This window comes from Struthio camelus, chromosome 6 (assembly GCF_040807025.1).
Source record: "Struthio camelus isolate bStrCam1 chromosome 6, bStrCam1.hap1, whole genome shotgun sequence".
NCBI lineage: Eukaryota > Metazoa > Chordata > Aves > Struthioniformes > Struthionidae > Struthio > Struthio camelus.
Window position 1 is genome coordinate 5,052,743 of NC_090947.1, and position 25,950 is coordinate 5,078,692.

The window sequence follows — 25,950 nt, forward strand, 5'->3', positions numbered from 1 at the left end:
ATTGCGGTGAAAGATGGTGCAGTAAGGGCGATTAATTTTATTTTATTTATTTTTTCTTCATAGAAATAGTCACTGCAATTTCATCTGTGCAAAGCCCTCTCACGGAGCCTGCAATCTACTGGAGAACAGGGGGCAAAGACAAAGCACTTGTTTACCAAGTCTGAGGTAAAAAATTAAGCTGGTAAATAGTTAAATGATGCTCTTCTTCCCCCCCCCCCCTTTTTTTTTTCCCACTGTAAGGGGAATTAACAGGGAGAGCTTTTGTCCCCTTCAGGCCTCCAAATTTCCCGGAACTCCTTGCAAATGCATTTTTCTTTTTATCACTCTAGCTTGCGGATGACAGGAAGGACTGGCAGAACACTTTGTTTTTAACATCACCGGCTAAAACCTCTGTGGTGCCCCTTTGCATCTCAAACAGTGATAAAGCACAGCAGTGGGACAATAGCAACCTGTGCCATTTGCTGCCAGCTAGAGAGATACGCAGTTAATTTACGACACAACCCCTGACCATCACCCTGCCAACGTTTGCACGCCACCTGAGGTACACAGGCATTGGCCTCCGTTGCATCATTTTGTGAATGTACTCTTTCAGACGAGGAATGGAAGCGTTCCCAAATATGTGCTGCGAGTGGATAGCTGTGATAGTATTTATTACAGCACAGCACGTGGCTTGGAGATGCACAAAGCCTCCCCACAGTTGTCCTGCCACTTCACTGGTGCACGGTAGGGTACCAGGCTACCAGAGGGTAGCATTGCCCAGCAAAATGACAAACATTTTGCTGTGGAGAGACTGGGAGAGAGGCACAAAGCCTTGCTTGACTGTGAATGGAGGAAAAAAACCCACATTTTTGGTGCATAAATACATAGCTTTCAGATTAGAGTCAATTTTCCCCTATCCAGAAGAAAGCAGCCTGGGATGCTGTGCATAATGGAAGTGCCTGGTGTCTCTGCAGAGATGTTTCCACTGTTAGGCCTGTGCTCATGTCTGGGCTTGATTTGTTGTAGATGGTGGTAGACTGTTCAAACCGTTTCAATTTGCCTTTCCTCTGGCCGCTTTTCAAATGCACTGGAAAGCCCTTCCTTGGAAGGATATCAAAGGAGAACCAGCTCCTCTGGGAGGCCTCTGAGATGTAGCGCCATGGCGAACCGTGCTGAGACACGAGACACCTAGCAGGTAAGACCTGCTCTTGGTCCCTGCCGCTCAGCAGCGATGGGTTCCCTACCGAATAAATGCTGCTTTACTGCTCTTCTCTTCCCAGAGTCACAGAGAGGCAAGGTTAAAACACAGATCATGTAAACCACCCGTTTTATCTTTCTCTTGGAGTAGAAGTAGGACACAGGTGTTTCTCCTGTGGTGTATCCTAGCTGAGAGGCAGGAGTGTCCCCACAAGCTGAGATCTGTGCCTCGAGTGTGCCTGCGTCTGCAAACATGGGGCCCAGCGAGCTGGCAGCAGCTAGGCCAAACTGGTTGCGTTTGTGTAACCTGCACATCCCTGGTGCGCCTGACCTCCTGAGGGGGAGCTCTGGCACACGGGTTTTGGATCAGATCCTTAAGTAATAAGAGCTGCCTGTATCTAGGGCCAGGAGCATGGAGAGGTTGGTGAAACAAGCAGGACTATGCAAACTCATTGCTACATGGAATGAAAGAAAGGTCTGACAGGGTGCAGCATTGGCATGTGCCAACATATCCAGGTCCTCGGTGTGGAGCCAAGACTGAGCTGTAGCCTGTGTGCAGCACTGGGAGTTGGGAAATGCCTCCTTCTCCCATGATAATGGACACAGCCTGGGAATTGCAACGTGCCTTGGTTATAGCTGAATTTAGGCTTATCCAATAGAAGCAAGAGAAAAAGCAAGCCCCTGTGCAAGGAGCAGAGGATGGAGTGGCTGGAGGGAGAGCTAACAGTGCTGTCTTTGGTCTGTCAGTGGACTCTAAGGGCCACGCAGGGTTTCAGGGCTGTATGCGGAATAGGCATAGTCCAGGGCTTAGCTGTGTGGATGAGCAACAGGCATAAAGGCATGCTCCCACGCTGGGCATCCAGCCTGGGCTTGCCTCTGAGACGTTGCTCACGCCACTCTTGTGCGAGCACATGCTGCTCTTGTGTTTTCATTGCCCACCTAGGTGCACACTGTACGCTTACAGATGCTGGAGCGGGCAGGCTGCATTAGACTCTCCATTTGCATTATAAAAGAACAACTAGATTAATGTTTCTGGATCTTACAGACAGAAAGCTGAAAGGTGCAAAGCAAGTGCATCTGGGAGGCCCAGACACTTGCCTGTTTTGATTTGTGAATCTCTGGACTTGGGCAATATTGTCTGTGTAAGAAAGAGTCAAGCAAGAAATACTAAATACACTAAATAAACTCAGTGTATGTATTACTCTTAGTAGCAGCTAGCGACAAGCAGTAATAAATCAATGTTCAGAAGTGCAGCTGAGGCCAAATGAAAATATACTGTTAAGTGGTACATGAGCACCATCATTATGAAAATGCATACCTTTGAGAGAATAAAAGTTGAACAAAGAGTACAGATCTGTACAGCCGAGGTGGGCTTTTGGGATGATTAATGTATGTGAAAATGAAAAATTCGACAGAGCCCTGCATCTTTATCCAGTGTTGGGGAGCCATTTCATATTCTAGTACAGTGTCTGAGAAACTAAGGAACACAGCGTATGTTGTTTGAGAAGCAGGGTGTTTTGAGATATTGCAGAGACTGTGTGCGAGCAGGTGGCTACGCCAGACTATGCACAAGAGGACAGAGCTGATACTGCTCTCAGACAAATAGTCAGAGGGCTATTATCAGCGTAAATAGTGGCATTTGCTTTCTTTGCTTGTCCAGCAGTTTGTTGTCCCTTGGCATGTGAGGTGAGGTTTCTGTTTGCGCGGGGGCTTGCATGTGCAGGAGGGCGGTTTGGGTTCACCCCGAGTCTCCGCTTGAATTGACGTCTGAGAAGAGGCACTCTGGCTGTGTTTTAGTTGGGTGCATGCATTTGGATGTGACAGGTATGTCCTGGTTAGGGGATGGTAAACAGTCTGCTTCCCCAAGGGTTTAATTTTGCTTTATAGAACTTAACTAATTTTTGTGATGAGGCCATGTTTAGAGGATGTTGAAATAGCCTGTCCTCCTGCTCCTGTCCCCTCATTTATTCAAGGCGAACGAGGTCTGGTGTTTTAAGCCATTACAGAAGCTCTTGAGCCAAGAATGCAGTAACATCATATTGGACATCGTGGGGAGAGGTAAATACTGGAATTACAAATACCAAATTAAGATTATTTCTAAATCATAGTAGGGACTACATCCAAGCAAAGAAAAACAGGGCTTAGTTAGCAATGCACTCCACTGCGTTAATAAACAGAAGTAAAAAGAGGATGAAGATGAATAGATAAACAAAAGCTATAGTGTTTTTGTTTTTGCTGCTGTCAAGATGATAGGCCAGATTCCCTTCTCTTGAGGCTGCAGGGAGTATTAGCTATGCTTTTAGCTTGGCTGTGAATTTTTACTCTAAGTCTGTTCTCTGTTGTTTTTTTTTTTTCCCATGAGGCACACAAAGAAGAGCGTAGAGAAAAGAGGTTAATTTAGCCATGCGTCAATTTGTTAGGGTAGGAGGCTGACAAGCTAGCTTTCTCCTGTTGATCCTGCAGCTGCTTGGGGGCCAGCAGAAGGGTGGGCTGAGCCTGGCAATGGACTAGGGAACACCTACCAGAAATATAAAAAAAATCCAAGTGCAAGTCCCCGGTCAGTCTGATTTGGGGCAACCCTGGCTCAAGAAACCAGGTGTGACCCATGGTGAATGTTACAACAGTGGTCTGATACAGATTACCCTTATCCCAGTGCATGTGTCTTGCTGCCATGAGACTGCTTTGGGGAAGCATGATATTGTGGGAATACAGAAAAAAGAAAGGCTCTTCAGCTTTGAAATTCTTCATCATATGGAGTTTATTTTCTTTCGTCAGGCCCTCCTTTCATCCATATACCTCTCCACACCCTCTTCACATACAACCAACCTTGCTTCTTTTAAGCTCTTTTGGAGCTGCTGTCAAGCAGAGGTTGCACTGTCTCAGCATGATGCAAGACAGATACATAGAGCTCCCTTCTCCCCAGACTACTGTTTTCTTTACTGACACTTACTTAAATGGGAAGTGAGGAAGTATAAGTGAGGAAGATGTTACCTTCACAAAGGCCACTTTTATTTTCAGCATTACCCTGGTATCTGGTATCTTCCCTCAGGGCCCTGTTTACCAGGCATTGGACGTCGTTTTTTCCAGTCATCTTGTGATTCGAGACCTCAGTCTCGCGAGCACTTGCATATAGCCTTACACAAAGTGTTACAGGATTACTTACAGCAAAGTTGAGTACTCATGAAAGGGCTTGCTCAGGCAAGGCTCAAAATGACCTGTCTCAAATATTACGCAACAGTGGAGTTTGGAGTGGAATGTGGTACGGATTGTTTCTCAATAGTTAGTGCTGTATCCAGTCTTTTGGTTTATCTGTCTTTTCACTTTAAGGATTCATGAGAACTGCAGAGTGAGGTCTTTTTAGCGTATTCTAGGAGAAAAAGAGCTGCTAAGCGTTGCCGGGTTGAACCTCGTTTGAAAGCTGCGGCACACAGCCCAGGCCACTTGCCACCAGTTACAAAATCTCTGGGGTAACTTCCAGCGGCTGAGCTGATGAAAAGGCTAGACGAGAATACACCACAAAAACTAGAGAGACTCAAGAGCTCTAATGCATTTTGAGTTTCCTTTTCAATCCTTATCAGCTCGAAGCAGCTTTTGTTTTACTGTTTTCCTTGGAGGTCCCATTTAAATCACTTAACCTGGGGCTGCAGTACTGTCTGTTGACTGTCCTCGTAAATCCATAATCAGAGTCCCACGAAGCTGCAGAGAGGATGACTAGCCTGTTGACTGCTGAGGTGGTTATTCAGAGACGCCAATGAGCTTTGCATGTACAATTTGACCTGGGTTTTGAAGGTGACATCCCCAGTTCAAGTACCAACATAAGTGGTCCGGTTTTCCCAGACCTTTGCTAGCATTTTCTAATGCTTTTCCTGCAAAAGAAACAATTTCCTTGTAATAGAATAAATATTACAGATTTCGGCTTGAGTTATTCTCGTAATGCTGTGGATTATGAATGAGACCCAAAGGTGCATAAACCGAACAACAATTTATTTTCTGAATGTTCCCGTTCCTTTCCTCACAGAGGCTTGTTCCTATCCAAGCATGGAAAGAATAATAGTAATAAAAAGGTAAGAAATAGTTTCTCCTGCTGGCACAATGGTGCCTACCCCACTGTCTGAAACCACTGCAGTGCAGTGAGACGATGAATCTGAGAGCATGAGACCTCAACTCGGTGGGTGAGGAAGCAGCCTCTGATGTGTAAGGAAAGGAGCAAAGCAGTGTCTCGTAGGAAGGTCATGTGGCAGGACCCCTTCTGGAGCAAGCCCTGACATGGGAAAGGCTCCCCAGATGGAGTGCAGCAAACCATGGCTCCTTTCCTGGGCTGGGACCCCTCAGAGCAGCCTCAGCTGAACAAGATGGAGATGGTGATGCTGGTATGCTATTTATGTAGGAGATATAGATATGGGAGGAAGACCTGATGCTCCTCCAAGGAGCAGGTGTCTCTGTAATTGCAAACATGATTTTTGCAGTAAAAAAAGAAAAAAAGCCTCATCCACTTCTGAGTTTCTTTACATGCCTCCTCAAACTGTTCATATGAAAGGAAGACTTTCCATTAAAAAGAAAAGGGGGGAAATGGCTTTTTGGCTGTAGTTGCAGGGAAACTACATTATCCTCAAATAATACCAGGCTGTTTTACCTTTTCTCTTAATTTGACCATTTAAATTACTGACCCTTTCCCAGTGGAGCTGGTTTTATTGTCCTCTCCCTCCACCCACAGCTCTTCAGATGCCTGTGTTGGATTAACTTTTGTTCTTGGGTGAGAAGGCTTCTGCTGGGCTAGCAGCTGTGCAGGGATGCTGTGGAGATGTGGAGGGAGAGGGCTCCCGCTAGAGTGCGCTAGGACAGTTAGAATAGACGTGATTTTCTGCTGGGATCAGAGTGCAAGCATCAAAGATGCCTGTATACGAAATGGCACCTTTATTCATAAAAGAGGGAATCTGGCTTGTTTCCCCTTCTTTTCCCCTTGTAGGAGGGCTACAGCTTTTCCCCGGGTGAGGCTGAAGTGGGCTGCAAGGCCAGCAGCAGTGAGTATCTGAATGCACTGAGGTTTGGGCTGAGTTAAAAGCAGAAAGAGACCCTGGGGGAAGAACCCAGCCTGCACACAGAGGGTAGGGAGGAGCTTTGTTTTCAAGCCTTTTATTTAACTTGTCTCATCCCACAGTCCCTTGCTTTAGCTTATCGATCTGTATGACAGAGGACGTGGAAATCTCTAGAGCCCTTTGGTGTACTTTGTCAACAAGGCAGGGGTCCATCTCAGGGTCCATTAATGGCCTCCTATTGTCCTTTGTGCTGTTCAAAGCCGCCCCTAAAAAAGCTGTGCAACATCACACAAGAATTTTCCACCTCGGCCAGTCCTTGAACTCAAGCCTTCCAAACCCTACCGCTTGTCTGCTATCCTAGTCTGCTTCATGTTTTTTTCATTAGCCAGCTGGAGCATAATTCATCTCATGATCTATAGTCTAATACATAAAGATGACAGTGACATGAATCCTGGCTTAGGATTCAGTTTGCATGTTAATTTATTGTGTTTCTGTGGATATTTGGAATTTGCTCAGACAGGATCTGGGAGATGATGAAACGCTCCTTGGGTGGAGTATTCTCATGTCTCCTAGCAAGAGCCTGAAGGGATAGGTGACATAGATTTACTGTCCAGCAGGCATTGTCTGATGCAGAGCGTGGGGGATCTATAGGAAAAAGCAAAGCAGATCGTCATCGAGGAGTTCTTCTCAGTGCACAATGCAAATCAAATCAAAGCTGATTGTAAAGTGGCAGGAAGCATCTGGAAATCAGTGACACTTGGTGCAACAACTAGCAAGGCTTTCCTGCAGCAGGTTGAGAAAGCATGCATTTTACATTGCAGTCCAGCCTCAATCATCTTTGGTTCACAAAGTCCCTGAGTCCCTGCTTGCCTAGGGAATACAGGGCCTCTGGAGACAGGGAGGAAAAAATAATTTAGGCTTGGTCACGTTGGTTTTGAAGGATTTAGGCGCTGGTCAAACAAACTTCCCCCCGTAACTCAGTTCCAGCAAACTTTGTACTCGCCCTTCTGTCTAGTATCCAGGAGCTGGCTTACACGGAAGGGCAAACACTGTGAACTTATATGCATTTACAGCTCATTGGAGGACCCGGGAAACCCTTTCAGTTAAAAGCAGATTGATTACAGGTTTATAAGAGACTTGACAGCAAATACAGACATAGCTACCATTTTGCAGCATGCTTGAAAAAATAGCAGCTTGCCAAAGATAGTGCAGCGAGACTCTCTTGGAAATAGAGTCATCGGTAGTTATGCGTGTTACATTAGAGTTAACTGTGATCAGAAGCCCTCAGAGCTAGGATATTTAATAAAAAGGGGTCTTACCCCAAAACCTTGTGATCTGAATAGAAAACATAGATAATAGGAGGATGGAAGAAGACAGAGTTGTATAAAGTGACCGTCGATGCCACAGCCAAGGAGGGCTTGAACCAGTCTCTGACTTCCAGATACTTTTGTTTTCATAGAAGATGTTAGATACAGCAAATGATCCATTTTCAGATTTTGCTGATTTCACACATGGCCTAATTTGAACAAAAAAAAAAAAAAGGAAGAAGGAGAGATAATGAAACATTTTTTCATAAAACATTTATTCTTTTTTTTCCTCCCAAGAAACCAGACAAGGTCAATGTATTTTGGCCTTAGAAACATGGATAACATTTCAACAAAGAACTGTGAGGAAAAAATGAAAATAGATGTTATTTCTTTTTTCTGTTTCAAAACTCAATGACTTTGGATCCCCCAGGAGTTTCTCATGCTTTCTGAAGTGCTGTTATCCTGTATGCGCTGCATTGGTAATCAGTTGTGGCTCCTTTTACTTCTTTCTGTTCTGACCTTTCTTTCTCAGAGTCTTCAGTCACAACAGGAAAAGTTCTTTTTTTTTTTTTTTTCCAGAATCATCTCACTGAAGTTTTATGGCTAGGAATCACTAGAAAAGGAGGTTTCTTTTGCCTGAAAACATCATTGAACCAAACTCTTTTCTCTTTCACCTGCATCATAACTGAATTTTTCAGCTGTGATTAAAAAACAAGTGAAAATGATCAAGAAGCCTTAAAATTAATATTTCGAGGTTCTGGAATAAGAAATGGTATTTTCCAGATGGCTTTTTTTTTTTTAGAGAACTGGATTTAGTCAGGTAGCTATTTTTTCACTAACCAAGGTCCACAGGAAAACTTTTGAGCAGGCTTTGCACAGCTCCAGGCTTGGGAAATGCAAGTTTTGCTTCTTGCATGAGAATCCTGTGCCAATTGAGTGAGGGATGTTTATATTTTCCCCCCATGCAAACTGAGGGTAAAAACACCCTCCTCATATGCAGTGCAATTGAAATCTGTTGATGAGAAGCTCCTGGGCATAGCTGAGTATTATTAATCGTAGGCAGAGACTCTGTCTTCGTTGATGTGGCAAAGCCACCTCTAAGAGGCAGGGAGCCTTCAGGATGGGGATCACAAGTACCGCCCCTCATTAGGCAGAGCTGAGGCAGGTACTAATTACCCTGGAGCTGCGGAGTGGTGATGCTCATGGTTCCTGTGAACATGTGAGCTGTGTCCTGACTTGCTTGTTGATTCCTGCAGATCAGCAGTGTGGAAAAAGGCTGGATCTGACCCCTCCGGGCTGAGAGCAGGATCAACAGTGGCTTTGGACTAGCACTTTTTTCCTCCACACTAGCTCTCGATTGTCTTCTTTACATTTCAGCTGTAGGAGCTGTGACTCTGTGCCCACCTCTGCTCAGTGCCTCTTGTTCTGGAGTCGCTGGAACTGGTTCTGGTCGTGCTTTAATTGCGTGGAAAGTTGGGAGGAGTCATTATATTGTTCTTTTAAAGATTACTTATTTTGTCATTGCATTTTTCAGCATGAGGTAGGCTTTGCTCTTCTGATTTCTGTAGGGGTTTCAACCTCTAGTATATCCACAGGTTGTTGCAGATGTAATTTTGTGGACATAGGCACTTAAAATTCCTGTGGCAAGCAGGATTAAGAGAGGGACAGAGTGGAAAGCAGGGCTCTTGGGAAAGAGCCACTATCGTCAAGTTCATATCAGCGTGGATCGGATCACACGAAGCTTGCTTGTGAGTCCTCAGTCATGTTTAGAGAGCAGCAGTAGTCATTTGACAGAGTTTAGGTTAGTCTTCATATGGTTTCCAGTGCACACTGTCTCCGGATGGGCAGGAGAGCACTGTCATCCTCATGCATTGGCTGTCGCTGGTTAGGAGAGGGAGCCCTCAGAGCTCTCACTGATGCATCATAGAGAGCAGGAAGTCAAATGGCGCCAAACAGGCAGGGCTGTTTTCCTGAATTAAGTTAAGATTCTTAGGTCAAAATTCTGTCCCCATATGAGCTCAGTGGTGAGAGCTGAGCCTGGGACTCAGGCCAAGGAAGAAGGGCCAGAAGGAACAGGTGAAGTAATTTAGTGGGACTTCCTGCAAAACACAACTATAGACTTTCAACCATGTTCTTCAATTTACCTAACTAATGTTTTCTCCATCCCCTGCTTTTAATTAATGATAATATCTTTAATCACATAATTATATCCTCATTCCATTGTCTTACTAGACTTGGGTGCCCATTAAGGGCAGGGTAACACTTCAGTTTCTTCTGCTGTGTTTTATTGACTAATTTGATGTAGTTGAAGCAAATGTACTGGGAACAGAATCCCCCAAACATAAAATTTTGCTGATGATATGCAACGGTTAACTATTTCTGGAGAGCTAGTAGGACTTTTTTGTGTACACCGTTTTTGACATAAATACGATCTTGTCAGAACCTGGAGGATGACTTGCTTGGTGCTGCTCACGTCCATTTAACTCATCTTGTGCCTACAAGCACAGACCACCATTATAACAAACATACTGAGGGAAATTTATTTCTCCAGGCAAGAAGCAATTTAATCGTGATAGGTCAGATGAACATCCTTTAAACAGAACATGGAGAGTTCTTTCTTTATACATCAACTCCTGCAAGGGGCTAAAATCCTGGTGTTGAGCAGCATCAAATCCCATTGATGCTGTAATCCAGAGCAAGGAGCGCACTGAGACTAGGCATTAAGGCTACTTGTAATTGGATTATCTGAAATGATTTTTTGCTCCTGGATTAATGTTAGAGGCTTTGGTCTAAGTTTAGACTTTGAGAAAAGGTTGATTAATTCACACCTTGTCTTTTTGTTCAGTTCTGACTTTTCTCTCATACCGATCCGCTGTTCTGATTTCACTGCATTATCAGTATCATGCCATCTGGCCAGAGGGCAGCTCTTTTCTTCAGAGACATTTTAGACTAAGGACTCTTCTAAGCATCCTGGGCACAGGGAGGACAGAATGTTGAACTTCTGGGGGCTCCTTATATTCCCAGAGAAGCAATGATAAAGAAGAGGGCTGTGGGAAGTCCAGCATTTGAAATCCAATTTCCAGTTCTGTTACAGACCACCAGTGTGACGAGTGGAGCAGATTCTACCTTGGCACAACAGAAATAAGCCAAGGCTACAATAGGGAGTAGATTAAGCCTTTTCATTTTTATGCATAAAGAAATTTCCACCTTGTTAACAGAAGCGTACACCTCGGTTCCTGCACCCACATCTGACATTCCTGACGAGGCCAGGCTTGGCTCAGCTCAGCACTGTGGCTAGCCCTTCCTGGCTGATGCTGGCTGGAGGTTGTACCCACTGCTGTTGGCATTCGCACCAATGGCCCTTTCCGCAGCGTGTCTCACAGAGGACTGCTGTATGGAGTCAGTGCCAGCAGGCTACAGAAGCCTCCCAGCCCCTTGCTTGGAGTTTTGTGACCCTTTCACAATAGCTCACCTTCCAGCAGAGATACTTGCTTGTGTTCATTGTGGAGCATTGTGCGACACTGAGGAATCTCCCTTTCCAAATGCCTGCGTTCAGGGTCTGTTCCTGGGATCAGCGGTGTGAGCAGGCCTGAATCTGTTGGTTGGGCTCCTGCTACCTTTGGCCTTTGCCTTACCACCAGCACCAGGAGTGTCAGCTGTTGCTCTCCCTGCAGTCGTGCTGCCGTGTGTGCGTGTACCTGGCTTTTGATGGATTCCTCCCATCAGGAGTAGCTACGTAAGCATTTCCCTCTGAAATCGGCCCATTCTGAAAGACGCTCAATGAAATATGCTCTATCAGATTTTTTCCCTGCAGGCTGTTCGTGGCAATGCACCATCCTGAATTGTGTGAGCAAGTAGAAAGGACCCTGCTTAACAGCATGCCACAAAACTGCTCGTCTGTGCTCATCTGAACCAACAGCCACTAGATTAATTTCTTCCAGTCCTTTCCCATCTTCCAGTTTCACCTTTTTATTGCCATCAGTATTCAGGGTCTCCTCTGTCCAATGCCTCGTTGTCATTTGGTCTGCAACTGGCTTTCACTGATGGCATGATTTCACTGCAGATCTTTACCATAATTAGCGTTTGGGGTTTCTTTTTTTCTGAGGATCTGATGAGAATCTAAAGGTTTTTTTTTTTTTTTTTTTTTCCAGAGAGTGAAGCTCTAGTTTTGTTACTGCAGAAAACTGGAAGTTGCAACTGAAAGTTGCCTGAAGGTTGAAAACTAGAAGGCAAACATTCAGAATATATGGAGTGTTTTTATAAGCATATTAATTTTCAAGCCAGTTTCACTGTTTCCAGGCCTAACCAGAGATTTTTGAATGCTTGGGGTAGGCAGAACTATGCAAACAATATCTCTTTCAAACCACTTGCACATCCACAAGCTTCTCGTTGGCTCTGCGAAAACACTACTATTTCTCCTTCAGATGATATCACGTAATATTATCCATGCAAGGTTAATGCCCCAGCTTGATCTGTGTCATGCAATGCACCAGTTTTGTTTTTGTCTTGCTACTCTGTTCTTTACCTGGTAGCTGAAATACTTCAGGTCTCTGTGCTTGCGTTGCTATTTTCCCCTGATCTTCAAGTGTGCTCAGATTGGTGCTCAACGCTTATCTCTGCCATTGTTGGCTTTTCTCCTTGCTCGTTTCTCTGTAACATGATAAAATTTCATCTGCAGAGGTTTTCTGCTAGGACTTCTGCACTTAGTAGCTATGGGCCAAGTTGTCTTTTAAAATTTCCCCCATCGCTTTTTCAATTTGACATCTCCTGCAACCTTAGCATTTATTTCTATTGCTTCCCCTGATTCGGGACTTTTGATTAGGCAATACATGCTGGGTTATCCATCATTTCATGCCAGTCACGGGTTATATGGTGCTTCTCAGCCTACGAGGCCTAGATCATTCTTAATCAGCTGAAGTGAGCAGTAGGTAAAAGAGCTGAAGACCTGATTTCCATTGCTGTCCCCTTGCGATCCTGTCTAAGACTGCGGAATTAAGGCAGGGCCATTGTAAGCGCCGTGTAACACTGTGCTGAGTGGCTGATTAAAAACCTGCAAAGCCTAGATGGTTTCACAAAAGTCTTGTCAGTCAGCTTTGGTTTGATCTCAGGTCTTACTTTCATTTATTTACAGTATTGCCCATTACATGTAGAGTATTTGCTGAACACTGAAGAATAATGGTCCTGTCACACGTAGCTGGCAGCAAAAGAACTGACAAAGGGAAGGAATGCAGCAAATGAAGTAATTTATGTATGAGTCACACTTCCCAGCCAGCTGTGCTGATAAAAAATGGCCGGTTTTATGGGAAGATTGGAAAACAGCAACAACAAAATTACCTTTGTGAAAAAAATACAAAATATTTGGATCAGCACTTTGATTTAAACATGACTTATTGCTGACAGCACAGGAAAGGTAGTCCTGAAGAGGTATTTAAATTTATCAGACGTAGGCCTCTGTAGGGTAAGATGATCTTGGCATAGACGCCTACACCTAACAAGATACGGAGACAGTGGCAGGAGATCCTACCTACCGCGCAGTAAAAGCTGATGAGGGAACAGGAAGACAGGAGATACTAAGTGTGAGATAAGAAAATTTATAAGGCAGGGGTGGAGTTATGAGCTGATGTCTTCTGTGAGGGCAGATGGTGAGTCAGGAAAGGAAGAGATTGGAAGTAGTTTTCCATCAAATTGTTAAGTGGTCCATATCCACGTAATGCAGGGGTTTTCTGTAGGGCAAAAAGGTTTGTGTTTTCACTACCGGCCTGTGACTTGGAGCCTGACTTTGCTTTACTTAGAGGCAATGACAAGCTCTTATTGATTCGTGGAAACCTTAGAAATCAAAGAAAACTTGCTGTGGCAACCAGCTAATTCAATAAGAGCATTGATTTCTCCAGCTGGGCAATTAAAGAGCGTAAATGCAGCGTAGCTGATTTCTGTCTCCGAATTAATGTAACAAATGGTCGTTGATTCAAGTGAAAGGAAACTATAGCCTAACTAAAAAGTCCTTCTGTATTAAAAATCCTCCAGTCTATGAGTATTGGTCTTTAACGTGCCACGGATAGAGCTAGTTACAATCCACTGGCAACCCCTTGACCTGCGTTTCCCTACGTGCCTGTCACATGGTCGTAGAGCACCCTTCGGTTCTGCATTGACAGCCATGGCGCAGTTTGGGATTGGTCTGAAACATTGACTGTATCGTGCTGGCGTTCGTATGGTGAGTTTGAGAGTCACTCTATTGGACTATGACTCCAAGTATACTCAGAGCGAAAGACAGCTTAGAGCCGTGCTTGTTATACTTGGCACAGTTGACTTATCTGCGCTTGTTGTTTATTGTAAAACAACATTGATTGTCGTGTTCATACTCTTCTTCCTTTAATTCTCCAACAGCTGTGAGAGGGTTTCCCTCAGTCACAACAGAGGTACCGGTCTGTAAATTGCTTCAGCCACTTCCAAAAAGAGGAGAGAGAAAAATCTCTGTGTCGTCTTTGTCTTTCTTTCATATGCAGGTCCTGCTTTCTCATGGACATTGAAATCAAATACCACATCTGCATCCCCGCTTAAGTTAATGGGAGCAGGCACCTGGATACCTTTGTCCCAGGGCAAATGTGAAGGTAACTCATTTCCACTTTTTGCAGTGTCCATCTGTGTTGGTTAGCAGGACTCAGGGGTTAGTTGATTGGGTCATCCTCACCTCGCAGAGCAACCAAGGTGGAGGCAAACAGGGAGAGGGAAAACATGAGGCGACTCTGGAGCCATAGCACTGGGGAGATTTTGACTAAGGAATAAACAGAGACGCTCTCCAGTCTCTTGACCATGCCACGCCCCTCCCTCTTCAGAACGGCTGGTGGGAGCATCTCATAGCATCAGATGAATGGCACTAGTTTTCTTCTAGGTTCAAGGCAGCTTCTGTTTTCCCACAACAGGGGAGATGCTTTGAGCCTCTCACTGAGGGCATGACACAGGAACTTCTCAAAGTAAACAAGGTAGCTGAGAATGGGCCCCAGTATTCTCTGGGCCCCATGGCAGTTGTGGACATGTTAGCTATAGCTTTATGCTTAGCTGCACAGACTCAGGAGTCACTAGGTGATGAATGCTTTCACAGGCAACTGGTTTGCAGCTATTGATTCATGAGCTCCTTTTGCTAAGTTGCCTGTTAAGATTAGCTTTAATGGTCTCGTGGCACGTGACTATAACCTGAACTAACTGCACCTAGAGGCTCTGCCACAGAAGCCCTGGCAGATGAGGCTGCAGGGGTCTCGGCTGCTGACATGCCCGGCTGCCAAGAGTGACTAGCCTTGCAGCAGGAGGAGCAGCAGGGAGCATGTCTTAGTACCCCAAACTCCTAGTTTGCAGGCTGGCTAGTATGTGTAGGCTGCCAGTGGAGGTGGGTGCGTGGATGTATGCTACGGCACAGGGACAGAGGCACAGTTGCTTCTGCTGTTCCCTGCTAGGGACTGGCAACCTGGAGCGCAGGGGCAGGATGGGCAGTGATGTGTAAACAGCTATGGTTGTTTGTGTCAGCGCGTAAGAGTCAGGGCACTGACCTGGGGAACGTCTCATTTTCCACATTGACCCCTGGGCTTTGATGTAGAGTGGACCTGCCTCAGTAACAGACAGGACATCCCAACACATGCTGACCTGCCAGAGATATCCTCTCCTATCATCACCTTGCAACAGTAGGCCACTGCTTTTGTGCTTGGAGCCTTTTTCTTCAGTACCCCCAGCTGCAGTAGAGATATTCTGAGAGGGCCTAGAAGACACGACGGTCCTTGAATCTGCTCTTCATCACAGGAGCAGGACTTAACAAGAGGCATGAAAAGAGTTGTGGAAATGCACTCATCTTTGGGCAGCTGAGCTATAAGGGAATGAGAAATGGACAGTAGGATGCCAAATGCTAGAGGGGAGGAGGAATATTCTGATCAGTCAACAGGGTAGAAGTCAAGCTGCTTTACAACATAACCTGATAGAAAGTGGCTGTTAGGAAAATGTATCTACTAAAAGGTCAGGTGTGGTCTTGCATTCTGGACTGACACTTGCACAGACTGGTAAATGATACATAATGAATACCTTATTAGGTTAATTTTGTCTATTTGGGGTCATCATGAATAGCCCATTAGAAAATAGTTTTCTCAGAGGATGCCAAATTGCTGGTTGTTATTATTTCTGCAAATAATACTGAGTCCGTAACTTGCTTGAGAGCAGGTTATTGCGATGTTCCTTGGTCAAAATTGGAATGTTAGCTGAATAGATAGCTACTCAGTGTGTTTCTCTTCACTGAGTGTGGAAGCATAACTCTTAGAATCAAGTTTCTCATGTGCAAAGGGCAGAGGGATGATCACAAGCTCAGTTTCGCTGCCCCAAAGTGACATCTGCAAAGTATGTGGTCTTTCTGATGTCTTTGTGTTTTTGGAGTTTATATTTTCCGGTATTTCTTTGCAGTTGGTAGGGCCGGAAATGGATCTTTTGCTTTAAGGAAAGACAATATTCTCACTTATACACTAGATCCCAGAACCAGGAACATTAGGGAGAAAATGAAATATCCTGAGAGCACTGGACCACAAATGTTCAATCAGGGTAACACACTGGATTTGTTCCCAGTGAGCTGTCAGTGAGCCTTCCTGCTGGAAGTGTAGAGTACTTGCTGAAGAGCACCGCAAGGAGTGCAAAACAGACTTATTTAAAAATTCAGATACATATTTACAAACATAGAACTTTTTCCCCAGTAGGAAAATAGCCCCACTCTTGGAGCTGCTGGTAACTGTCACAGAAGGTTTTTTGTTTCCTGGCCAAAAGTACCATAGGCAACAGTGGTACATTCAAGAGAGCTTTGATGCAGAATGTTCAAAAACATGTTTTCTGTCCCCTCTCCAAAGCCTGTCCCCCAGAAACCTTCCTTGACCTCTTGCGAGTATGAAACAGTTCTGTGTAGGCTTTGATGCTCTTATTTTCATAAGATTCATCCGTGTCCTCCCCACATGTATCTGTGCCAAGCAGACTGCTGAAAAGATACCAGCAGTGCTTTGGGTTGTGAGTGGATTTTGATTATTAATAAGATGGTCAGGGAGAATGAAACTATTTCATGTCTTGTCAAAGCAGCGCAAGTAGGATGCTTCTTTTATGAGACTTGGCGCTGCTTCTTTCTCCTCTAGATCATTTCTTTCATGTGCCTGAACGGGACTGAGGTGATAGTCTGCTTCATAAAGAACTGTAGCAGCATGGGAAACAGCTTAAGCAGTAGTTTACAAGCAGCAAAGAGAAAGCTCAGAGATAGAATGGAAGGAAAAGAGCAGAAAAAACCTGATTGCAATATTTTAAGTTAAATTCCCACTACCTTCCAAGTGGGTATTTCAATATGAGTACATTAAATTCACATGTTACTCAACAGCCAGGGCTATTTAGCAATAAAGACCTCTGGCACTGAAAGAGAACTCAAAACAAATCTTTCCAGTGAGCAATAAAACGCAAGGAGTGTCATGCTGAAGATCACTGGGTCGCGTAGCTTGTTAAAGTAAGAGGCTGGAGGCTGGTTTGTGCAATCCGTGCAAGTGATGATGTCCTATGACACACTCACTGTCATAGATAACTGCCTTGGAGATTAAAATAAAATTAAATATAGTCCTACAAATGCAGTTCTGTAGCCACAGTAAATTAAATTGCACGCACACATAGGGAGAACATTAGGGCTTTTGATACTTGATCCAGGCTACATTCGAAATTGGTTTTATAGCCTTTGATTGTTCTCTGTGGAGGAAAATAACTGCAAGCAATGCTTGTTGTGCTCCCTGGAAAATAAGGAAAAAAAAGAATTGAAGCCAATGCATGCAACAGAGTCCTGTCTGAAAGATCCCAACTTCCAGTCCAGGGCAAAGGAAGAAGGCAGTGCAGGGTTTTTCACATGTTTTTTCATTTAAAAAGGAGAAGATGCCAGGCTCCACAGCTTTCCAGAGATTTGAATGAGATTATTCTAACTAATGATTATGTTAAGGTTTGACTTCTCTGAAGCTTTGCATTGCACCCACAGTATGCAAAGTGTCTTCCTGACATCAAGGAGAGGCTTCTGCCTCACACACACTGGAGCCCCAGTCCTGCAAGGATGCAATCACAGGCTTTTCTTCCCATAAAGGGGTAGGTGTTCTGCATTAAAGTTGTGATTGTGGCGTTAAGCAAGTGTATAAAAGTGTGCAGAAGTGGAGCTTTGGGATAATAAGGATTATGAGTCTCAAGATGGTCTCTTCTGGCTGTTTTGCAGGCAAACGGGAGTTTGTCCTGCCTTTACTCCAAGGTGAACTCCAACTTTGCAAATGGGTCCATCATTAGTTGACACACTGTGCCTCTCACCATGACTGCATTTGCATTGTTTCTGCTCAGCGCAGAGCAGTAGGAGAGGTCACATCTGTACTGCTGATCATGACTGAACTACCCAGCTCTTGGGTGGGAGTCCCAGCTTGGGCATGTCTTCTGCAGCAGAGAGGCAGCGTTGCTGGGAGAGTGACTCAGTGCACCTAACTGGCTGCATGCAAGGAAATGATGTATGAAGCCCTCTGCCCTGAGAAGGCCCCAGAATCCATTTGGACCAGTTCTAAGAAATCGTCTCAAAGTTGCATTAGTATATGGGACTGACTGAGTCTCTGTAAGTTACTAGTGGTGCAGGAATGCAGTGTTTTACATTAATGGAGCCCCCAGGCCCTTGCCTGTCTCAAAATGACGAGTTCTTCTGGGCAGCCTCTGTGCCCAAGGCAATGTGAAAATAGTCACGCAACGTAGACTCGTTTGGAATATTTTATTCCATTGCTAATCTTTGCCAAATTAATCTGTGCTTAGCTTGCTTCCATGTAGAAAGCAGGAGACAGGGTTTTGGTTCTGGCTACAGGAAACCCACTAAGTGGGGGAAGTCATTATGCGAGCCAATGTCTAGATGTCACAGACTCTTTAAGATTGCTGTTCTTATGTTGGGAGGAAAATTTTTCTTTAACTGTATGAGAGATGGTTGATATGTTCATTGACGGTTTCTGCTATTACATGTTATGTTATTGGCGTGCTCTAGGTTTCTTCATAGAAGTTAAACAGCCTGAGATGGGGAGAAAGTTAATGCCTTACTATGCCATCTGACTGACACTGAATATTTTCTCCGCATTTATGCTCTGATTTAACTTCGAGGAAGAAGCTTTTTCCCAGATAAATTTCACAATCCCATTTTCCCCTCAGAGTTCCTTACTGCTGTCTTTGAAGTATCAAAACTTGGCGCTACTGGAGAGAGTCCAGCGGAGGGCTACCAAGATGATTAGAAGGCTGGAGCACCTCTCCTATGAAGAAAGGCTGCGAGAGCTGGGCCTGTTCAGCCTGGAGAAGAGAAGACTGAGAGGGGATCTCATCAACGTGTACAAGTATCTGCAGGGGGAGTGTCAAGAGGATGAGGCCAGCCTCTTCTCTGTGGTGCCCAGCAACAGGACAAGAGGCAATGGGCAGAAACTGAACCACAGGCAGTTCCATCTGAAGCTGAGGACAAACTTCTTCACTGTGAGGGTGACAGAGCATTGGACCAGGTTGCCCAGAGAGGTAGTGGAGTCTCCTTCGCTGGAGATATCCAAAACCTGTCTGGACGTGATCCTGGGCAACGTGCTCTAGAGGTCCCTGCTTGGGCAGGGAGGTTGGACTAGATGATCTCCAGAGGTCCCTTCCAACCCAAACGATTCTGTGATTCTGTGAAAATGGCGCAAAGCGAGACTTGTTCACCATTTCTAGTGAGAAATATGTATACTTGTTACAGTCTACATTGACAGTAGTTTTGGAAGAGAAGGCATCAGCTAGCTCTTGTCGAAGGGTTATATAGATTAGTCTCAATGGAGAGTGAACACTTTCATGATTTTTCTTCCTCAAGCAGACATCTGGTGCTACTTCTGTCTTCTTGGAGGCAATGACTCTTGCTTCCAGTACATCTTCAAATATCTTGTTATTAAGTAATTAGAGAATGATTTTAAAAAGCATTTTGACTGTGAAGAGCCCCAGTTATTATTTTTTCTGCTACCTGCTGGCAGTGGAGAGGAAGACGCTGATGAGTCCTGCCTTGATGTTTGCTGAAACAAACTGTAGAAAAAGGCCAGACCTGTGGACTCTAAATAATGGGACTATCTGTAAATAATGAGACTCTTCAGGGCCCTTTGTAGACAGATTGTGAATTCCTGATGAAACGTGTTATTCATCTTCACGCACAGGGCACAGTGTCTGTCCTGTGGTTCTGTCTTAGCATTGGTCTAGCTACATATCAAGGCTATATATTTCTTACAGAACATACTTCTTAATGTGCTCATTGTAATGATGTCCAAAAGGACACTTTTTTTTTTTTTTAATCATTTCAGAGTTTTTCCAGCCAGAAATTTTGTTTGGGCAAGAGAAAAACAAGATGCAACAAATAAGGTCATTTGGTTGGGATTTCTAGACATCCAGACTGCAGGTGACCTGCATTCTGGCCCAGTTCTGCAGCTAGGTAGCTGCAAAACCCAGCAAGTCACTTGGGTTGTACTGTCTCCCAGGCTGATTAACTGATCCTCAAGATGAGGCACATTTCCTCACCCACTGAGTGACGATAGCCCGTCTCCAAGACCTTCTCCCTTTCCATCTCCCATCGTATGAGTTAGAGGCTCAAAACCACTTTTAGGACATCTGTCTTCTGTCAGTGACCTAAAGAGGGAACAGGGTTATTTAACCTTTGCCTTGCTATTGCCTGAGGAGCTGTCAAAAGCATCTTCTAAAGGGGAACAAGCCCTTCATGGCTTCTGTCTGTACTCCTCCATCACCTGCAGTGCTTGTATGAGAGTATTTCCACATATATTTTTCTTTTACAGCAAGCAAGTTCCCAGCTATGGGAGGTTAACAAGCTGCTTGTGTAACTTATCATTACTCATCAGCACATCCCATACTCATTTGGATCTCAGGGTGTGGCTTTAATTAGCCAACTCCATAATAACACCCAGGTGATATGGTGATGGAGTGACACCCTAGAAACCTTCTAAATAGGAGTGTAGTAACCCTGTGTCTTTGGTATAGTCTCTCAGATTGTTGTTTGTCCATCCTTCCTATATAGCTTTCAAGTCCATTGGCTGTTTTCAGCCAGGTTGTGTTAATGGATTGATCCCACAGAAATGATTCAAGCTCCTAGACCTTTCGTAGAAATGTGCACCCAGATGGAAGAGAAAGAGCAGTTTAAGTACCTGGACTGAGAAACTTGCTCTTGTTTAGATAGCAGAAAATCCACAGGAGAAGAAGAATATGTGAATGCCCCAGCTACAGGAAAAACTGTTCTCAGGACTCAGTTATTCAGTCTGAGCAACCTGGAAGATAAGTAGGTGTTTTATTACCCCATAATAAATTTAGTCCCTGCTTTTCTGTAGCTACTTTTAAGGCCTGTCTCTTATCTCAGAAGCTTAGTGATGTCCTTCAGTTTGCTGGGCTTCTGTGGTCTTTAGCATGTGTCAACCAAATGTCACTGTTTTTTGCTGAAGCTGTCTGGGGCTTTGAAGTGGTCTGCCATCAAGGTGTGTGTTCAGCCAAGAACATTATAGTGTTTGATATCAGATACAGTCAGGCTAGTATAACCACGTGCTCTATGCTGCTTGGAGTTAAGCAAAGCGTTCCTTTGGTTGTCTTCATTTCAGTGAACAGGGTTCGTAGTCTGGTTGCATGTTTTTTGAATAGCTCAATAAAGTCAAGTGCTTCCTCTGTACAAGTTTGTCTTTTGCTTTGCCTCTGTTTTGGTGGGTTTTCATTTGACTTATTTTTCAGTGATGTCCTGGGATCCGCACTAGTAAGTCCTTTTCTACATTCATGCACTCAAGACCATCAAATACTTTCTTTAAGGATGTCTTGCCCCTTGTTCTGCAGGTAAGTTAGCTGTTTGGTCATCTGCATTTATCCATGCTCAACCCAAACATGTTTAGGTCTTCCTGCCTGCTATTTCAGACTCTTTTGAGGGCTGCCTGCCTCTATATAAGCATGCTTGCAATTTGGTCTCATTTTTGAACTGATGAAGCAACCTGTGCTTTCTTTCTCAGTTCTGGTGATCACTGCTCAGTTGATGTTGGCTTCACTTAGTGTTGTGAAGCAGTATGTATCAGGAAATACACTCTTGGTGTTATTTCTTTTCACTCTCTCAAGCCAGTCAGCTGTGAGGCCAATCCTGCATTTATTGTGGAATAAAGAAAAAAACTTTCTTTTCTAAATCCACATGATTGGAGGTTTATATTCCATTATGTGCAGATGACTATAGTTAATTTTTAACTTAATACAATTTGCATCTTTCAGAAAACAGCTGTTTCCATGTCATGTATAATAGCACACCCATGATACAACTGTTGTCATAAACACATCTGGCCTCTGCTGTTTCCTTATCCTTGCAGTCTGTCTTTGCCTTTCAATTTTTTTTTTTTTTTTTTTTTTGGCAGCTTTGCTGACTCTTTCGTTTGAGAATCGCTGTTATCCTAGGCCTTGGAAATACCCATTGTTCTTTGCAAAGTCAAATCCATTTTTTCACAGTAACCTTGCATTGACCTTGTTATCAGTCTTACCATAAATAGTGTGATCTCTAATTAGTCCATCTGTCAGCTGTCCAGATTCATGTGACAGGACATGAGTGTTGCCACGCAGATTGGAAACCAGCTGAATGCACAGAGAATTATAAATGAGAAATATCAGAGGATCTGGATGCTGGTAGCTGTCTAATGTCTTGTTGCAGGGCTTGGCATTAGATCTGGTCTGAACATTGTTAATAATCTGGAAGAGAGGTTAAAGGACATACTAATGAAACTTCCACTAATATCATCTGCTTGCTGTTACAAAGCAATGCTCTTGAGCAAAGTTTGCATTGAAATGGGTGTGCCAGTTGTTACATCAGGTAATACCCACTTGCAAGCCATGGGATCCAGTGGGCTTGGGTGGAATGCAAGCTAGACTCTGGCTCTAAGAATAAGGATTGCGAGAACGGGATTTAGTAAAGGAGGCACTACGCGTACCTGACTGAGCACAACAGTGCCCAAGTTAGTGGGATGGGCTTGGACGCACACCCTGAAGAGTTATTCATTGCCAGGCGTATTTGATCGGGGCGGGGTGGGGGGAAGCTGAAATCGAAGAGGTGCATGGCTCTGCTGGTGAACTTTGATTCCACCAGGGAGAGACTAAACTGAGATTATTGGTGGCTGCCAGGATCTAGCAGGAGTAATTACTTTCTCTGTCCGTTACTTGTGCCCACAGCTCCTTTCTGACTAACCTTCATTCCTGATGGAGCCAGTCCTGTGTGGACGGTATCACGGGTGTTTTGTAACTGGTTGAAATGGGGCAGTGTGAAGCCTGCGAGCAGCCCATAGCCAGATAGATGTTTGAGGGCACCTCATAAATAAAGGTCTCAGCTGCTGGGTGTGGTGGGAAATGATTCATGTAGCTGTAGCTTTGCTAGCACCAGATGTAGATGAAGGTGGCCTTAGGAGCAGATGAGTAGGGTAAAAGGCTGGCTACTCTACACTGTCCTTTTGAACAGAGGCACCTTGGCCTTAAAGCCAAAAGTTGCATTTCCCTACTTGCTCACTATTGGCCTAAAGTTATTCCCACGTAAGCTGTTGACATAAGAGGAAAGGACCAATGATGAGCTCTTCTGAAAATCCTATCCCAAAGTGTTCAGACTGGGGTGCCTGTAGTTCACTTGCAGAAAGCTCAGAAGTTTTGCTCTTTGTGTTTAACTGCTTTTGTTTAAGAGTATCCCAAAACTTGCACTTGGTTTGAGGGCTCATTCCTAGGAACAGGGCTGCTCTGTGGCAGTGAGCACTCATTATCCAAGGGCTGTGGGCCAAAAATCATCAATGCAGTTCTCTTTGAACTCTCTGGATTGGGTACTGTGTGACAGCGTCTTTGTATTTCAGAGCTAACTGATGGCTGTGGATTACTGGAGAACAAACTGCTTCTAAGAGGGACGGTCTCGCAAATTCTAGTTAAAAATAGAAAAAAAAATCACCAAAACATTTTAGAAATGTCTTTGCTGGTAGCAGAGTGGAACTATGGTGGTGTCAGATCACCTGCAGATCCCAAACTGGCTAACAATACTGCTGTACATCTTATGAAATTTTCTGAGGAATCTGTTTTGTTTGTTTTGTTTGTTTGTGTTTTTCAACAAAAGCTGAACAAGTGTGCCTGTTCAGGTGTCTAATGTTAAGCACTCAGGAAAAGTGGGGAAATGTACGTTTCCAGGCTCCTGCCATGCCTTTGGAAGGAATTTGGAGCTACCCAGAGAGTGTATGTGATCCTGCGCTGAGGAATGCTGTGGGCTGCACAACACAAGTCTCTTTTTATCACTTAGCAAGTGGTGTTCCAGTTAGCACAAGGCTCTTACGCCCTTTCAGCATCATCCAGCACTGTGCACTGTATTGCCTAATGCCATCAAATCCCCAGGCAACTGCTCCTCCTATCTGTGAGGAAGGCAGTGTTTTAAGCTGACTGTAGAATTAACTTTTGCCTTCCTCGGTGCTGCAAGGGCGTGTGATACTCTTTGATTTTGGTTCCTAGCCATTCTGGTTTCAGGGGATCCCCAAACTCTCTCACCTGGTTTGAAGGCCTGCCCTTTGATAGAAGGCTAGTCTGTGAAAATGAACAGCTGCCAAAGGGCTTGGAGCTAAAAACTAGCAGTGTAATTCCCCTTACATGAATGCTTTTCTTGCTCTGTTCTGCTTCTGTCTCTCTGTTTGGTAGAAATGGTGACATTTGTCTTTTGTAGCACGTACCAAGCGTACATGACATTGGCATTGGAGTCTAACAGGACGCAAGTGAGCAGATAGGTCTGCTTAGTGTTGGCCTGTGAATGCCCAACAACTTGCAGATTGGATTGTGGAGTCAAAAGCCTACTTTCAGTAGTCCTCTGCCTGGCTTGGTTTGCGTATAAGAGACCACGGCTGAAGTCTACGCTCATCTCTGAGCTTTCCATGGAGAGACAGTAAAACATTTGGTTTATGTTAACCTGCACAGACGATGAGCAGAGTCCGTCTGCGTGGTCTTGCCTTGTTAGTGAGCTGAGTTTGGTAACTAAAGATACTACGAACTGTGTAAGAGGAAAGAACCAAATTCAGAATCCTGCCTCTTCATGAGTCACAGCATTACTGCATCTCTCCCCTTGCAGGTCTCCTTCAGTTCATTCTGTTTAGTGTCTCTTCTTCTAGCATGATAGTTTTTCTGGTTATGCTTCTTCACTCACTGCTAGTGTGATGTCTCCTCCTCTGGGCCCCTGAGGGCACCTAACCACGGTCCACCTGTGTACCTCTGATGTCTCTGCTATGGTTTAGTTGCAGAATGCACAAATACTGCAAGATTAGTGTTTTGTCCTTGGGTTTTTTTTTTTTCCCCATAGCCAACAGAGCAGGTTGTAAGAGAGAGTAAATATAAGAGAGTAAATATTCTGCCTGACAGATTTTCTCCAGCCCCCCGCCCTGTGCCAAGAGTGTTAATAAGACAACAGCCATGTATGGCGTTCTTAGCTTTCCGTTTTGCGGACTGCTGTTTTCACTGAGCAGCTAGTGAAACATTAATTATGAGACTGGCTGTTTCTTCTCATTCTCCCAGTGTATTAAATCTGGAGAGAGCCCCCTGCACCCCCGGTGTGGCCCTGTGCAGCAGTCATTCCAAAGGATTGACCTATTCATGGATCCCTTTGTCCCTCCCTTTCGCAGCATGGTGCTGCTGCCTGTGGCACACACAAATAATTGCTCAGCACTGCAGGATGCTGAGCACTCTGGCCCTGCTACAGCAGAATCCATAAGGACATGCCCTCCTTCAAAGCACGTTTCCAGTGCTCTTGCTGATCATTCGGTCATTGGCTTCGTGCTCTTCTGTTCCCAATTCTGTCTTATATCACTTCCCAAGCTTTCACTCCTCTTAGAGGTAACGAGGCAAACCTGGGAAGCTGGATATATTCATTTTTGCTCAAGCAGAAATTTCCCGAACTGAATGAGCATCCCAAGGAAAGGACTCAGAGTTTGTGAATTCTTGGTGCAGGGAGAGTCTTTTTGCCCTGAACTCTGCAGCCCCCAGCGTGGTGTTGTCATGGGCTATAGCCACTCTTGTAGTATAAATGATGATCCGTGTCTCTAAAGGCCTGCTTTGGATAAGTACACATTTCAGAGCTCCCATGAGGGTTCCTTCGGCTCCATATTCACAGGAGGTTCTGCTTTTCTTCCCTGTGAGCTGAACCAACAATTTGCACTTCAGCCCAGAAGAGGTGAAACTTGCTTCTTCATCTATTGACTAAAGTAAATAAGAATCCCCTATGAGAAGGGAGAGCTTAGCCCTTCCATCCTCTCCCCCTCTTCTTATATGCACGTTAGGGTCGTCTCTGGGACATCTGTCCGTTCTGGTCACATAGTCTACAAGTGGCTGTGTAGTTGCATGTAGCTTCCTGTGCCAGC

General features: G+C 44.6%; 1 protein-coding gene across 6 annotated transcripts in view; it reads left to right on the forward strand.

Moving 5' to 3' along the window:
- The window catches only part of ABCA12 (ATP binding cassette subfamily A member 12), a 119,542-nt gene that overhangs the window by 218 nt on the left and 93,374 nt on the right, over nucleotides 1-25,950 (forward strand). Inside the window, exons 2-5 of one of the 6 annotated variants that reach the window (XM_068947850.1) lie at nucleotides 64-165; nucleotides 14,023-14,127; nucleotides 17,538-17,641; nucleotides 18,722-19,039. In XM_068947850.1, coding sequence (XP_068803951.1) covers nucleotides 18,794-19,039 — 246 coding nt within the window. In that variant the 5' untranslated portion in view covers nucleotides 64-165; nucleotides 14,023-14,127; nucleotides 17,538-17,641; nucleotides 18,722-18,793. Of the gene's footprint in view, nucleotides 1-63; nucleotides 166-1,063; nucleotides 1,175-2,783; nucleotides 2,863-14,022; nucleotides 14,128-17,537; nucleotides 17,642-18,721; nucleotides 19,040-21,241; nucleotides 21,395-25,950 lie in introns of those variants that run through there. The other 5 variants (XM_068947849.1, XM_068947851.1, XM_068947853.1 and 2 more) reach the window with 5 other exon arrangements.